General features: G+C 40.4%; 1 protein-coding gene across 2 annotated transcripts in view; it reads left to right on the top strand.

Annotated features, from left to right (window-relative positions):
- The first annotated feature begins 1,791 nt into the window (after nucleotides 1–1,791).
- Nucleotides 1,792–17,443, top strand: part of LOC101174204 (small conductance calcium-activated potassium channel protein 2) — a 36,156-nt gene continuing 20,504 nt past the window's right edge. Inside the window, exons 1-2 of one of the 2 annotated variants that reach the window (XM_023960705.1) lie at nucleotides 1,792–2,688; nucleotides 3,033–3,128. In XM_023960705.1, the coding sequence (XP_023816473.1) occupies nucleotides 1,915–2,688; nucleotides 3,033–3,128 (870 nt within the window). In that variant the 5' untranslated portion in view covers nucleotides 1,792–1,914. The remainder of the gene's footprint in view (nucleotides 2,689–3,032; nucleotides 3,129–17,443) is intronic. The other variant, XM_023960704.1, reaches the window with a different exon arrangement.

Below are 17,443 nucleotides of genomic sequence, written 5' to 3'. Positions count from 1 at the left end.
TTTGTCTGTGTTCTGCCTCGTGACAAAATCTTCCTTTTTTTTTTTTTTAAGGTTAGGTGAGGGCAAAAATGTCCCCTTTATACCATCCCTTTGCTGTGTAAAAGCAAATAAAGCGTTCAACTAACAAGAGAGAGCAACGTGAGGCTGCCATCATGTGATGCAAGGTTCTTCTGTTAAACTATTTGCATCTGCAGAACCATCAGAACATTTTTCCAAATCACAGTATTTATGGCCTGTTTGGAGACAAATGATGTAACTAGTACTTGCATGCTTCAGTAAAAAGTGATAAGGGTAAAAAAATATGTGTCTTTGTTCCAAATGATTCTTTGTGTTGTTGTTTCCAATTATGTTCACACAAACACATTTTTGAGGATGATTCTAAATGTTTGTCAACCACAGATAAACAATTTTCTGTTGGGTTTTCTTTTTGCATAACTGATAACAATGAATATGGGAATAAAAGTTATTTAAAAGGGACATAAAATCTTATGTTGCATTAAACGTTTTAATGTCTGACTAACCACTCCAACGTATACATTTAGTAAAACTGGCACTTCTTGATGACTCTTTGCATTTCCGTTTACTTCTTTCATTGAAGTGCTCATTCTTCAGTGCCACAAGAGGGTGCAATAATAACCTCATGTGAACATACACAAAACAAACCATACTTGCTTGAGTGGAATTCAGTTCAAGTACCCCAGAATGAAGCACTTTTTTTAGAATGAGAGTTATTAAAATTCTTTGTTTGCTTGTCTTTCTTTCAATTCTTTCCATAGAGAGAGAGAGAGAGAGAGAGAGACTCTTTTCATTCAGGGAGACCTGCACATTTAAAAATATTCAAGCTTCCGCCACAAGACGGTGGGAGGTGTCACGTGGTGTGTGTCTACATCCAATCAGGAGTAAGTGCGCATTGCGATCCTGTGCAGAAGGATTATTTTACTGAGGGCTTGGATGTGATCAATGAGTTATTGGAGCTGTCCACGGTCCTGAAAGTTGGCTTTTAAAGGGTTGCCGTTCGGACCTGCATACTGCTCCTCCTTTTTGGATGAATAATGAGATTTAGCTTTCTTTATTTCTTTCTACATTTCGTATTTTAGAGAAATGTTGTATTTTTGTTTTGTTTCCATGAACGATACTTGTTCACAGTAATACACAAGTGAATATTTGTTTCGGCTGGCTGAAAGCCTAGAGCGAGTAAAACCCCACCTCAGAGACAGAATCTCAAACAAAGCTCAGCAGAGATATGTGTGTTTCGATGTTGCCCGCAGACTAAAGACGTATGGATTATTGAGTTGGGGGCTTTTCTTTATGCATCCACAGCTGCTCCATCTCGGGCATTTGGCTGCATTTCCCCAGAGTGATATAACTCTCCCACTCCATTAACAACACAGCCACCCGTCGTCACATCAATCTGTTAGTGCAGACAAAAGCCTTGGCCGTGGAGGTGCCACAGGCCTTCGTGGTGACGCGCTCTGGAACTGGTGAAGTGAATGGGATCGAAACCCTGTAGATCAAGGGTGACAGTCGGATGCGTGAGGGGGAAATAAGTGGTGAATTTATTGTTAGGGCTTTGTTGAAGTCAAAATAAAAAAAGGTTGAAAACATAGGTGATCATTAAAAAACACTTTTAACAACAAAATAAAATAATAAATAATTATGGGTAATCGATGTATTCAGGAGGATTAACAGGATCATATGAGGGAGGGCTTCACGTCTCATTGTTGCAACCCTTTTTTTATGACGTCGATCCAGTTGTTTTGGTCCCCCCCTGCCCAATCGGAAGCTCCTTTTATTCAGCTGGAGCCGAAATGGATCTATTCATGCAGCAGCTCTGTCCTCCCGTAAGGACCAGGACGTCCTTCATCGGGGGCTCCGCACCTGCCCGCCGCTGCTGCTTTAAAGAGCAGCACTGACATGGAAACCCCCTTACAGCTGCAGAACGATTTGTTTCCACAGCAGCAGCAGTTCCACCACTGTAAGTACCAGCACTACTGCGGACGGGGGGATCGGCTCGGCAAGCAGCACCAGCAATGCTGCACCTGCAATGACTGCACCTGCGATGCAAGAAAAAGCCTCATCTTCCGCGGGACGTCGCCGACCACTGTGGGAACTTTGAAGACACCTTCGGAGACGTCTTCGAGGCAAGGCTGCCAGTACAGCGTCTGCGAGTTCACGCCTTCTAGTCATGGTAGTTCATCCAGACATCATCATCCTCACCGTCAGCAGCAGCAGCAGCTTTGCCGCGATCGGTTGCGGGGCAGCCTGGGCAGCAAAGACAGTAACTCCTACAATGAAATAGCCATGGGCAGCTGCAGATACAACGGCGGCGTAATGCGGCCGCTGAGCAACTTGAGCTCGTCCCGAAGAAACATACACGAGTTTGATTCCGAGTCCCAGCCTTTGCAACCCATATCAGCCGCGGATGCGTCGGACACTCTAGTCTCCAAGCCGGAGAACAATTCCACCACCCTGATGCCTTACGCATCGGGAGACGGAGGGGGCGGCTGCGGCCACAGCAGCGGCAAATCGGGGAAAAAGAAAAACCAGAACATTGGGGAAAAGCTGGGGCACAGGAGGGCCTTGTTTGAGAAGAGGAAGCGGCTCAGCGACTATGCTTTAATCTTTGGGATGTTTGGGATCGTTGTTATGGTTATAGAGACTGAGCTCTCATGGGGAGCGTATGGAAAGGTGCGTATATGAGTCCAAATCTTTTCCATCTCATTTTTAGTGGCTCCTCCACTTCTTCATGACTGACGGAGCAAGTCTTTTACATTGAAAAACTTCACCCAGAAGCCTGGAAGCCACTTCAGCAGCAATATTTTGGGACTTTCTGCACCTTTGAGGATGAAATGATCAATCATGAAGGAGAAACCCCTGTTATTTCTTAATAAAAAGCTGGTCAGCGTCATATTAGTTTGATTGTACATTCAATTATCAATACTTTTTACATTTTGTAAATAAAAGTATCATTTTTTCATGCAAAAAAATGATTTCCTGTGTTGAAACTTTGATTGTTTTGTTCTGTTTTGCAGGAATCCCTGTATTCGTTAGCTCTAAAATGCCTGATAAGCCTTTCTACAATCATTCTCCTGGGGCTGATCATCATATACCATGCAAGAGAAATACAGGTAACGTTTGCACACTTTTTCCTGTTCCAAAAGATCGATGAGAACCAGAAGAACTGGAACTTTTGACATAAACATTCTTTGGGGTTTTTATTGGCTTAAAAATGTATAAAGAAAGATACCTTTTGTAAAAACAAGTTTTTATTTTTAGGTTTTGTCCAAAATCTATGTGACTTATTTAATTTGAAATACTTTACAAACCGAACAACAGATAAGTGATATTTCTCCAACAATGCTATCAATCAGCCAAATCATAATGAAGCACTAAACATGTTTAATGATTGTGGATCAACTGCAACAGAAGCCACATTATAAATGACTTAATTACTCCTCACAAGGCTCACTTCCCCACTAATCATCAGTGTCTCCTGAGATCTTACAGCACAACACTTTGTTGGCCTTGACTTTGAACATTATTGCATTACTAAAAAGCTCTTTCTGCACTTGTAGCTTTATTGAGTGGCTGCAACACTAATGGTATAACCTTTCCAGACATGCTGATTAAAATACTTTACATGTCTTTAATTTCTATTAACTTATAGGAATGCCTTATTTTTTCTTATTCCTTCTTCAGAACATGCTGAGTCTCTTTCTGGGGTTGGGGGGCTGCTAGAGCCAACCAAGCTACTGATGGGGGAAGGCAGGGTACCATTAAAAAGGTCACCAGTCTGGTTTTTCTCAATGGGACTTCCTGGTAAAATAAATGTTAAATAATTCACTCCTAGGGGAATTCAGAGACCCCAATGAACCTATGAAACGTGGTTTTTGGACTGTGGGAGGAAGCCAGAGTGCCCAGGGAGAATCCATGCATGGGGAGAAGATGCGGGATTCGAACCACTCTGTGAAACAAGAAGGCAACTTCTGCATCACCCTGCGACCCACACCTTATTTTAAAACTTCAAAATTTGTCTCAGAAATTTAGAGAATGGAATTTTAACGCATGAGCATCTTTTATGTGCAAAAGTTGCAATTTCTGAATTAATTGACCTAAACTTAGTTCAATGGTTTTGAGTTTTTGTTTACACCATTGGCAAATAATGTATGTGAACCAAAAATTAACAACTCCCCACTACATCCAAGATTTTCCTTCTCTCTTTTAAATCGAAAGCAACATCATTTGATTGATCATTATGCACTTTATTGTTATATTTAGAAGCGGCAAATCTCAGGGGAAGCTTTCCACAAAGAATGTGTCTCTCTTTTCACATCTCATTATAACTCAGTCTTTTATTTTTGTTTTGTTTAAATGAGTTGACAACCTAACGATAATTAGTTGCATAACTAGAGCTTTCAATTTATTCTGCTTTTTTTTCAAAAGCGGAAGATAAACTTGGAGTTTAAATAAATAAAATCAATTCTTCTATGTTTTGTATTTTCACATTTTCTGTTCTAGCATTGTTTAATAAATGCACTCTTTATTATTTATATGTGGAGTTTACATTTTTTCCTCATGTCGGTTTTCTCAGAGCACCCTGGCTTCCTCCCACAGTCCAGAAATGTGCTTCATAGGTTAATTTGTGACTCATATATTCTCTTAGGAGTGAATGCTAGTGTTTGCTTTTCTCTGTGTTGTCCTGTGATGGACTGGCAAGCTGTTCTTCCTTGCCCTTCAGTGGCTGGATAGGCTCCAGCAGCATCTCATATGGGAACGAAAGGGGGACACATGTCTTGTGAATTTATTTTCCAAGGTAATACACTGGACTTTAAAGATGGATTCAAGTAGTTTTTATAAACAGCTTCAACGCCAGGTTGTTTCCACCATCAAAGGCAAGCAAAAACGTTCACTTTGACATTAAACAAGCTCCTCTCTAAGTGTTTAGTCTGCTGCTTCGTCTTTACCCAGCAGAGAGGCTGTTGAAATCTCTTTGATCCATGCATCTCTCACAATCACAGCATCATCCTGAGCACGTTTCTCCTTACTAATGAACTTCTTCATAAGATGACCTAGAAAACTTTATTGAGGCAATCATCTGGCTCAGTCAGAGTTGATTACTGTACTGCATTTTTTCCTCACACATAAACAATAACTAAAAGCATAAATTAATCACAACCGACAATGCTCCTGCTACTGCTGGGCTCCATTTCTGTAAAATATACACAATAACTGTTAACTCTGCTCCCCAATTTATCAGGCCCTCCTTTGGGAGCACCTTTCGCCACCTTTCAACTTATTGAATCCAACACTCTTCATGTTTACACCGCAACTTCCACCACAACAGCTGTTCATTTCCTTCCTCGCCTGAGGGCTTTTATGCATGTTGTTGCTAGGCCGCCATCATTCAGTTGTTGCAAACTGACATGTGCTGGTACATACACATTCAGGCATAGAGGAATTAAGGTAAAAGTTGTCATGCAGATGACACACATGCAGGCATAAAGGTGATGTCTGAGATTTCCTCATGTTTTCTCTGCTCCTCGTTCTTGTTTGTCGGTGCAACCACTGTGACAAACAGTCAAGAAGCTAATTCACCACAAAACAAGTTTATGAAGGCCAAAAATATTTGAGTTTTTGCATTCCATGTGTTTTATTGTACTGCGTTCCGAATTTGGTCCAATCAATTCTGTTTAAAATTGTATTTAAGCCAATGCTTGATAGTTTTTTTTAGTATAACCCCTGCTTCTTTTTATGTTGAAAGTTTTCACTATAATATTGCAAAATAATTCCAGAACAAGCCTGAAAATGTCAAAAAAAAAACAACTAAATTCTGAGTAGTAGTTTTTTCAATCATTTTTTAAACTCCAAAAACTGCAAAAATTAAAATGTTTCTATGTTTTATAACAAAGGTCAAACTTGTAGAGACAACAGAATGTATAAATTGACAAATAAATGAAAGATAAGGTTGGACAGTGGAAAAAAATGTCTAAAAAAACAGGTGCACCTCGTATAAACTTTAAAGTTCTAAATATTCATACCAAGTGGAATCCGAGTTAGGTGCCATAATTCTTGTTGTGTTTGTTTCACGTAAACATTTTAATGACTATTCTACCATTGGGGGTGTCAGTGTAATTTCTACATCATTTTAAACAGTCAAAGCAGTCAAAACTCACCGCCAAACGAACTGGGGAGTTTTGAAACCACCAACGGTTCAGTGAATAATGACTTTATGAGAGTTTAACATCTGACATGTAAGTACATATAAGTTGGAAATTGTGGTTTTAAATATTTTGGGAAATAGTTTTTTTTCATTGTGTGAAATTAACATAGATATGTTAGGGGCGTACAAGCGTACAAAAACAGTCAAAAAGTAAAGGTTTTTACAACTTTAAGCTGTAAAAATTAAAACAAACCTATTAGAATTTTGCATATTTGCTGTTTTATCAAAAGTGGACAATCAAGAGTATTCATCAAAAATGATATTTCAAACAGCAAAATATTGTTAATATTAGAAAAAACATCCCAAAATGATTCATAGACAAAAAGAAAGATCAAATGTTTTCTTCAAATGTATCTATCCCCGTTGAAAAAGTGCAAGTATCAGGAAGCAAATGAACAGTGATGACATTTACGCCTCAAATCTAAGGATTTCTAACGCTTCATTTTGAATCACATGCTTCAGTTTTATCTATCATAGATCTCACTCCAGTGCAAATGTCACTCCAGCAATTTTATCACCAGCGAATGACATATCACAGGTCGTGTCAATGCAAATTTTGGAGCATTTTCCCTACAGGAACGGAGGAAGTCAGTGAATGCCATGTGGTGCTAATCAAATGCATTTGAATACTACAATTAGAAGTATGTATATGTTTTGGCACAAATACAGGAGATTTTTTAGTAGGTTGGTGCTTAAAGCACTCAAGTGTGTTTTATCTTATTGTAAAGAAGATAACACATCAGTTCCCCATCTTTGTAGAAGTCACAGAGAGTTCAGATCAGACTGTTCTGCTCTATGAAACTGTGCAAAATACAAGAGGCACATCCCAGAGTTTATAGGCCTCAGTTAAGTTATTTAATGCCTATTGCAGCACATTTAGAAAAGCACTAAACACATACGCTTGAAGGATTGTTTGGCAAAAGAGTCCTCTCCCTGAGAAGATCAGAGATGGAGTTCCAAAGATGAACTTGTCTAAGACAGTAATTGTTTTATTTTTGTTTTTTTGTTTTTTCAGATATGAGGGAAAATGTCAGACTTTTATGTACAGTTCAGATTATACAGAAGATCAAAACAAAAATCCTATTTCATCTTTTATGCACAGTTGTGAAGGGGTCATGATTTGGGCTTGTTTTGCAGCTGCAAGAGTAGGAAATCTTGGTTGACAGTTTTTAATGATCCTAAACTAATGGAAATATTTGTAAGTTTGTAGTGTACAAACAAATGAACACTGAAACATCTTTTAGAGGAGAGGTGGACCACAAACCTGAGGGTGCAATGAGCTGCAGTCACTTTTGCATTCTAAAAATTTTGAAACCATTGTTAAAGCCTTAAAGACCCACTAAGATAAAAAAAAATGTCTTTTATGTTAGTTCTCTATCTAAAGTCTTTGTTTTGACTCGACCATGGACTCAAATCCGCAATCTATTCTGCAGCTTGTGGCGTCAGATGATTTAATAAGCAAGTGAATTATTGGTGTATTTAGCATTTTATTAAATTCCCAAAGAATAAACAGTGAAATAATATGTTATGCTGTTCCAAACCTGTGGCTCACCTAATCATAAAAATTGAAGCAGATCGGATTTCAGTTTTTTAAATTTTAAGCATGTTGCTTAGTATGTAATGAAATGTTCAAAACCTACAAAAGTGATAAATAAAGCCACATGTAAATGCGTATTTCAATAAAATATTATAAATTTACAACAGAGCTTCAACACATTTTAGAAACTTCAACACTTTTCCATTTAACATGGTTCTGCATTTTTGAAGCCCTCCTGCATCATTCCTGTCCAGTTTGTATAAAAGCCAAAGGTGTTTGCAGTGCTGCAAAATGGACTGCTGTTTCTAAAGTGCACTTTTTCCCCACTCCTGCAGGAAAATAGATTATGCATGCACATCCATGTGTACTCGCAGATGCTGTCAGATGATGAGTCAGGATGATGAAATGTTTCTCCGCAATTTCCAGCCCCCTTGAATCTGATTTCCTTGTCGAACTCCATAAATATCACAGGCGCTGATTTTTGCCAGAGTTTTACTACAAAGTTTTTCTTCTAACAGAAAAAAAAAACTTAAAAGAGAAGGGCAGACAGGATGAAAGTTGAAGAGTTTTGCTCTCACAGTGAAATGACGATTTATCGTATTTCGGGCAGATACTCGAAGCAGTGTTTTCAGGTAAATACCCCAGGGCGGTTCAGTTAATTAACTCACCTGCTCAGCGTCCTATTTAAGCCAGGTGCGCAGTTGTTCATTCTTTCTTACCTTCAGCGCTCATTCTTCGCCGGTCTCCGAGGCCGCGGGTCTCCGTCTCTTTCGGCGTCTTGCTGTGTTCCCCCGTCCTTCGGATGGATGATCCCCATCTTTCTGATGTGGGGTTTTCGTTTCGCCGCGTCTGCTCTCCTTAATTTCTCCTCCGATCCGCGGGCGGCTGACGGCGCACAGCGCGTTCGTTTCGCCGCAGTCGCGTGCATCTGCAAGGGGTGTGCTTTCCGCGATGTTCTGGATGTCCGTGCCCCCCGATCAGGAGTAGTCCGGGTCTTCTCGTCTGCCGTGGTCACCCCAATTATCCACGGTGAGCGTCATGCGGTACTTTTCCCGTGTAGTTTTCTATGGCTGCGTCTCACTTCCTGTTTACTTCGGTGACGTCACGCCCCTAAGGACCCTGGGAATTGTGGTTTTGACTCCGGGTCCTTCATGATGCGCTTCTGATTCCTTTTCTGCTGCGTAGTTCTGTGTCGTCCGGTTGTTTTTTTTTAGGGGTTGTGGGGTCCTTTCTGTGGTTGTGAAGGCTGGCAGTCCTCGTTTGGCCAGGTTTCTCATGCTGGCTGAATTTATCGTGGCTTTTAGCATTTTGTTTTCTGTTGCTGTTTTGTTCTTTGGGAGCTGTGTGTAAATCTTATCTTTAATTTGATGCTGGCTTTATTATTATGGCGTTTCTTCTGTTTGTTTTCTTCGTTGTTGTAGCTGCTGGTTAGTTAGAATGTGAATCAGTGTCTCTTGGACCCGTCTCTGCTCTGTGGACATTTTTCCCTATGATTGGTCTCTCTTATGCAGCGTCTATGGCTCATTTTATTCACTCAGCGATCCTCGTTCATTGCCCCCGCACATTCTGCATCTGGTTCTGCTTCGCCTGTTTTTCCCCGCTCTGTGTACCCCAGTGGGTCCTGCCCTGTCCTCAGGGACTTGCGTCGGCCGCATTAGTGAGTGTGTCGGTCTCGTCGCGGCCTTGTTTTCTCGGCTGGACAGTTAATTTGTTATTCTCTCTCTAGTTTGGTTGGAGGTTTGTGGGGGCTGTGTGATGGATTCTTCCGGGGCATCGTTTTCAAAGCCGCCACTGAGGGTGGCCCCTAGGAAGTGTTCAGGTTGACGTGACTTGATCTGGACCTGTTAGCGCCTCGCAGTTAATCTTCTGGGCATCAGTGGCCTGGTTCCCCATGCGCCTTCAGGATTAGTATACATTTTCTTCAGCTCCCCATGCTGTCTCCACGATTTTCCTCCGAACGCGATATAAGGCTGAGGATGACTGTCACTGATGGTCTCACTGTTCTGCCTCTATGCCTCTCAGTGGCGTCTCTTGGCCTTCAGTTGGCGCTCGAGGTGTTTGCCGGTTTACCTTTCCGTTGTCGTGGCAGTCCTCATAAAATCGACTTTATCGCCCTGTACTGGATATTTGTAGGCGATGGGTGCCCTTCATTTTGCATGTTATCGATGATTTCTTGATGGCCAACTTTCCTCTGTATCCCTGGTCTTTTGAATCTCTGTGAAAAAACTTTATTTTCAAAATTGGGTTTCCACGTTATCTATAATGTACGGTCCTCCACCCGTCCGGATTTCTTTTTCTTCTATAGATTTGGGTGGTTCATTGATGCTTGTCTCTCCCCATTATGTCATCTCTAGCTTTTGTGCAGCATGTCGTTTATTCAAATTTTGGTTGGATATGATTCGTCAATGATTGGGCCACCTGACATTTGCTGTAGCTTTGGTCCTATGGTCATCCGTTCATCTTGTGTTCTTGTTCTGGGTTGTTCGATCCTGGGCCACGTGTTCCTGTGCTGGATTTTCGTGTTTTGTTTGATCTTTCCCTCTCTATGCCTGGAGTGGTTTTGTGATACCTGTTGTGTCTTCAGGCTCCCTCCACTTGTTCTCCTGAGTCTGCGCCTTCTGGTTTGGGGGAAAAGGATTTAAGAAGAGTGGTTTGTGTTTGTCCGGCCGCCAGAATCTACGGCTCTGATGGTTCTTAAGGGGTCGTCCGGTTATTTCATCCTTGGAGATTATATTAAGGCTGTTTCAATATTAAATGATAGTATTGTGTCATCGGTTGACTTGGTTAATGTTTAAATAACACCTTGAGCAACTTCTACCCTGACCGTAGGAAATATATATCACTTGCGCTCTCAAGCTTAGTTCAAGAGTTAAATCTTGTGTCCACAAGTCAGTCTTCTATCTGTTTTTTTTTTAAGCAGATGACACTCTGCTAGATGCATCCCCATTTAGAGGCTTGTTATACTCCGCCTCTAAATGCTTAAGGTTCAGTCTAGCAAAAAATACTATCAAAACCTATGATCCCTCATGGCTCTCAAGTTCTCTTTTGCAGTATCCAGTCGCCCTTGGCTAATTAAAAAAATTTGAGAACCACTTATATCAAATACAAGGCATCAAATCCAGCCGAGCTGTAATCCTTTGCCACGTGGGATGTTGACCTTCCTCATCTACAAATCTCCTTGGCTACTCTTCCCATCTACTACTCCTCGATGGCCTCCTGAAGGTGCGTCCCTCTGAAACTGTCAAATGTTACTTTTCTCATCATTGGAATATATAAAAAATTGGTGTTAAGATTTCGTGCAGGTCATATATTTCACTATCATTTCACTGTTGGAATTTGTAATTATGGTGGTTTCTAGGGTGCGATAAATCCACAATGGGTCTTTACCTTTACTATCTACTAAATTTCACTTTCTCAGATTTGTTTTTTTAAAAGCACTGTTATTTAATTTATCTCAATCGTTTTGAAACTGATCAGTTTCTGGGTTATTTATATATTCTTGTCAAGACTAATACTGCTTTGTTTTTATCTATGCATCGCATCCTGAGCCTGCGAACACCTACGCCCCGATCAGCTTCTCCGTTTCCAGGAAATGATGTCACCCATGCATTCCTTGATCTGGTGCTGCAACGATGACTGCTCGACGTACCTATTGCTAGACTGAAAGTGACGGGGCGTTGGACCTCCTCTGCATTCCAATGACACTTCTGACTGAATTAATTAATCAATGTCAACCGCAGAATGAATGTAAATTCTTCGATTATAGATGTTAAAAGAAAATTATAGCCAGGTGGAAGCCTCAAAATTTAGGTTGCTCTAAGTTGTATCATAGTCTGCGAGGAGCTCGAATCTGGTTCTTAAGCTCATTTGTTTGTAGTATGCCAAAGAAGCATAGTAATTATGGGCGTTGAACTCGTTCTTAATATTGGGATGGAACCTCATTATATGGATGTTCCTTGAGCGCTTATAATTGGTATGCCAAATGGAGAAAATTATGGCTATTAAGCTCGTTCGTGGTACTGTCGTTGGGAGCTTCGAAATAATGGATGTTACTTAAGCGCGTGTATATATAGTTGCCAAAATGGAAGAGTTTATGGCCATCAAACTTGTTCTTGGTTTAATAGAAGTTCCAATAATGGCTGTTAAGCATGTCATACGCCATCGGAAGCTTTGGATTGGATGTTAAGTTAATGTATCATACGGGTTGTTTGGCGGTTTAAATTATAGTTCTGCACAGCGTTTTGCGGAAGTGAGCTTACGTTCTAAGATCACGTATAAGTAATTTTATGTTGGCTCCCCTTTTATTTCTTTCCCTCTCTCTTTCAGATAGTATGTTCCTCTAGTGGTTTCCACGAACGGGAGCGACCCTACGGTCAATGGTGCCGGGTCACACATAGCAGATCCACTAGATAGCATGTCCCCTTCGTGGCGCTGTACTCGAACGGGGCGGCCCAACGGTCAATGGTGCCGGGTCACACATAGCAGATCCACTAGATAGCATGTCCCCTTCGTGGCGCTGTACTCGAACGGGGGCGGCCCAACGGTCAATGGTGCCGGGTCACACATAGCAAATCCACTAGATAGCATGTTCCCTTCGTGGCGCTGTACTCGAACGGGGGCGGCCCAACGGTCAATGGTGCCGGGTAACACATAGTAGATCCACTAGTTAGCATGTTCCCTTCGTGGCGCTGTACTCGAACGGGGGCGGCCCAAACGGTCAATGGTGCCGGGTCACACATAGCAGATCCACTAGATAGCATGTTCCCTTCGTGGCGCTGTACTCGAACGGGGGCGGCCCAAACGGTCAATGGTGCCGGGTCACACATAGCAGATCCACTAGATAGCATGTTCCCTTCGTGGCGCTGTACTCGAACGGGGGCGGCCCAAACGGTCAATGGTGCCGGGTCACACATAGCAGTCATACTGGGAAATGAAATGAAAATGGAATGCTGCCGAAAACACACCCCATTTTATTACACACTGATTATACATTCACATTTTCTCTTCTTCTGGATGATTTTAGTGTTGGGGGTTTTGTTACCCGAAAGTTTTATGGAAATTTTATGGAATTTTATGGAAGTTTTATGGAATTGAACGGAGCCTTATGCCAAACGAAAATATGTGAATGCCAACTTAAAGAATGTGGAAAAATGTCAAATAAATATTTCTTACTGCAAGAGTTGTCTGACTGAAATGACGATTTATCGTATTTCGGGCAGATACTCGAAGCAGTGTTTTCAGGTAAATACCCCAGGGCGGTTCAGTTAATTAACTCACCTGCTCAGCGTCCTATTTAAGCCAGGTGCGCAGTTGTTCATTCTTTCTTACCTTCAGCGCTCATTCTTCGCCCCACCCTCCTCCCCGGCTTCCACCTGTGGGCTCCGTAAAGGGGGGTTTTGTTACCCGAAAGTTTTATGGAAATTTTATGGAATTTTATGGAAGTTTTATGGAATTGAACGGAGCCTTATGCCAAACGAAAATACGTGAATGCCAACTTAAAGAATGTGGAAAAATGTCAAATAAATATTTCTTACTGCAAGAGTTGTCTGACTGAAATAGAATTCGGTGCATTGATGTGGTTGTTTGTAAATGTGTTGAATGCAAAGAAGCATTTAGAGGCTTTCCGTGTCTGCAGCATTATTTTCTGCCACAGTTTCTTGATTTTCTGACTTGTTACACGTCACAAGCAGACTGTAAAATGAAATAGTCAATGCCTACTTGATCTGTCATCTTGACATCAAGATACGCACTAAAAACTGAGGCCGTTCAAGCTGTGGGCAGCTGACACATCCACTCCTTTTTAAGGGAAACACAAACTGACATTTTAGTTTTCCTCTACTCTTAAATCACAGATTCTTGCCTGTTTGGCATTCGCGTTAAGGACATTCCATCAGTACCGACGGCTTTGCTGAGTTTTTTAAACAGATGCCAAATTCTTCCAAAATGTCTTCTTGCCTTTGACTTATTGTGTTGTATGTTGACATTTTACAGTTGCACGACGTGACATTTTACATCTCACGCAAAAAAGGAAAACACAGCCCTAAAAGCAAACTTGCTCCAGTGAACCCTGGGATTGCTAAACTTTGGGGCACAAGTGCGGTGTTTGTGTCAGAGATAGGGTACGGCTACAGGAGACACCCTGCATTTCTCAAAGTGAAATCTGTCCTCTACCTGAGACTCCAGACAGGAGTCAGATAACCACTACCTATGGTTCTCCCTGAGTTTTCACTGAACAAACAGTCAGAGATATCCAGGCTTCCAAAGAGGCCAGAACACCATGGATTACTTATTGATGGCATTTACTAGAATATTCTCTGCATGTGACTTTAAACAAACCATTTTAGATGATTGATGTGAGCAATTGGGCCTCAGCCAGAGCAAACAGACATTTTTAAACAGGCTTGAGTCAATCGTCTATGCAAATTTGAGTATTAATCTCAGAAACAAAGGCAATTGAAATCTGCAGCCGCCTCAGATTTAGTCCATGAAGTGGCCTCTTAGTGGCTCACTTTGATATCATGAATTAAGGATTGCATTAATGTCTAATTGGACTCAGCCTCCAAACCTAATTTACTAATTAGATTGAGTGATTTCATTCTCGGTGACAAGATATATGTTCCCATCTCCACATTACACAGATTAAATATTGAGTTGCACTCCATTAGTTATATTAAGAGTACTAAAACCAGTAACTAACCCAGCTTGCATGGCGAGCTCCTCAGAAAATTGCGCAGTTTGTGTACATGAAGGAATAATAAGCTTATAGGACATGTTCAGCTTGACTGACAGTCGACATGACGTGAATAAACGTTTGCATTGATCAGAGGAGAAGCGTGCACTCTGAGTGATTAGACTGCGTTTTCGGTCTGCAACAAAACAAGCGAAGAGTCAGAGAGGAGGCAAGGATGCCTGGCTTTGTGCTGGGAATAGTCACTGTTAGCAGTTTTTCACCTATAACCTTTGTTTGACAAAGAATAGACTTAGTGTGAGTGCACTATTGAGGCGTAATTTTATGAAAAGTGATAACACTGATTGCACTTCCTGAGAAATTGTATACACTTAGTGTTACAGTGGGCGCATGAAAAAGCATGTGCAGATAAATATACGTTTAGATAATTATTAATATTATTACTGACCTCTTTTGCAAGGCAGTCCTGACCAAGAGGCCGCCATAGTTGGTTACAAATACCTTAAAACATTGAGACAATAAAACTTTTAAAACATTTAAACAATACATTAAACTTAAAATACAGAGGCATAAAACATTAAAGGATTAAAATAATAAAACTGTGATTAAGAGAAACAATACTTTAGGGAGTACTGTTTTTCTATGAGCTTAGCCTTGAAGATATGTAATGATGGCAGTTCAAACTGTCTCCAACACTTTTGTCTTTTTCAACTCATTTTTCCCTAAAATGAAAATGATGTGCGATCCACCACCAACCAAATGGACCACAGCACACATTTCTGATGTTTTTCTGTCACACTGATGTCACCAAGGGTTCTTTAATATTGTGTGTATATAAACTGCCACAAAAATGAATGGAACAGTACATTAAGAGTGTGCTTGTATCACATTCACATTGTCAGCTGATGTTAATTCAGTATCTGCGTGGCTTGATTTAAATTCGGATGCATTAACCCTTGATGTCTATGCCGCTAATTTGCAATTTTAACATTTAATCCAGGACTCCACTTAATTCAGCATCACCTTCGATGGAAAATCATTGAAAAACTTTTTTTTATGTAATTGGGAACAAAGTCAGGCATAAAGGCAGTATAGAAACAAGCCAATTTTTACAAAAAGTAGAAATGTGTCCCCTCAAATACCGTTGGCAAACTAACCTGTTGTGAAAGATTAGTTTTTGTAGGTGTACTAACATGTGTGTGTAGAGATTTAGACTTGCAACACTTAACTTGACACCAGCAAGAGTACAAGCTTGTTTTAAGCATTTTAGTGATCTTTTTTTGCAAAAACTCAACTTCCTTCAATCCGTTTCCAAAAGTCCGTTTGTCTGTGTTAAGACATTCAGCCTCACAACAGAACTAAGCATAAACACAATAAGTAGCTGTGTTTAGTTTCATATAGGTCATGAATATCTGATGAAGAAGTCACGAAAACTCATGTTTTATTTATGTCAATGGCTGAAAGTTCTGCACACCTGAGGATGTTCACAGTCATAGTGTGTATGCGACTTCACAAAAACATGTTTTATTCCGTTGTTGGCCCAGGTAAATCAAGACTTCAGCTCCATGCTGGATGTGATGAAATTTAGCTACATGCTCTTTCTTGTGACCAAATGAACCCTGCATGTGATTATCAAGCTGGATTCAAACCCTCACATGCTCCATTGCTCGCAAACATGGGGCAGAAATAGCAGAGAATGACTCAAATACATCTGACTTGCACAGAACTTTCACCACGGTTTTCACAGACCATACATCTAAGTCAAAAATCTCAATGGTTGCTTGGAGGAATGCATATCACTTTGTGTGACTGCAGAGTCAGAATTCTTCACTCAATAAATTGATTCCCCTGTGTTTGTAAACTAGGACAAGGACAGCTGTCCAATAAAACAGTCTCATCGAGCTGCAGGTACGGCTTGACTAAACAGCACATGGAAACGTATCGAGCGACTGCACTTCTAAAGTAGATCAGTTCCGTTCACACGGCTGCTAAAAAAACCCTGGGGGCAACAGCTAAATACTAAACTTGAGAATTCAGAAGATGCTTTGCAAGTCAAAAAACCAGGGGCGGACAGCATGCTTCCCATGTTTGAGGTCTGGCATGCAATCGTGCATAAGTAGTATACTTTAAGTGTTACAAATACTGTTTCAAATAGGCTTAAATGTTGGAGTCTTATATTTTTACAAAAATATGTATGATGAAAAAAAACATTGTTTCTGTAACTAAGACATGCTGAAAAAACATGGCTTCTTTTAAAGTTCAAATTACAAATAATGTATTATATTACCAGTTGCGAGACAGTGTGTCGATCGTTTCTCCATCATAAATTAACTAAACTTATTTTCAAACAGCATTATTTGGAGTCCAATTTTTCAAAAGAATAGCTAAACACATTGCACAATGTGTCTAACATTATGGGAAGAAATCAAATATCTATTTACTTTGTATGGCTACCAAATGTTTGCTTTGTAAGACATGATGGACATTTTGAGTTCTCCAGGTTGTCTAAAGGACAACTCCACAAAAGAGAGAGCTTCTACTTTGAATAAAGGTTGGCTCAAGTTAAAAATGTTTTTCTACAAGGCATGTATTGGTCAAAACAAAAGCTTGGCTTATAAAACAAATGTTCATGTTAGAAAAAATATATTTATTCATCTTTGAATATGTTAATTTTGTGCATGTTTGTAGCCTTGCAAAGCTGCAAACATGCAATTTTTCTCTAGAAATCCACTCCAATGAAGATTTTTTTTTGTGTTTTTTGTCATGATGGAGGACATATGTAAGGAAAATTAAGCTAAAAGAAATTGCCTTTCTGAAAATGTATGTATTGAAATCTTTGTGAATCTGAAGCAGACAAAAAAAATGCTGTTTGAAAAATAATGCTAGCAGTGACACATGTAATTAATACAATGGGCCAGTGGCCTGCATCCACTTGTAGACGACTACCGGTAGATCTATAAATGTCATTTTTTTTTCTCATCCAACGTGGCTCAAAACT

This window comes from Oryzias latipes, chromosome 12 (genome assembly GCF_002234675.1).
Source record: "Oryzias latipes chromosome 12, ASM223467v1".
Classification (NCBI taxonomy): Eukaryota; Metazoa; Chordata; class Actinopteri; order Beloniformes; family Adrianichthyidae; genus Oryzias; species Oryzias latipes.
The sequence above is the reverse complement of the archived record's forward strand: the minus strand, read 5'-3'. Positions and strand labels throughout refer to the sequence as shown.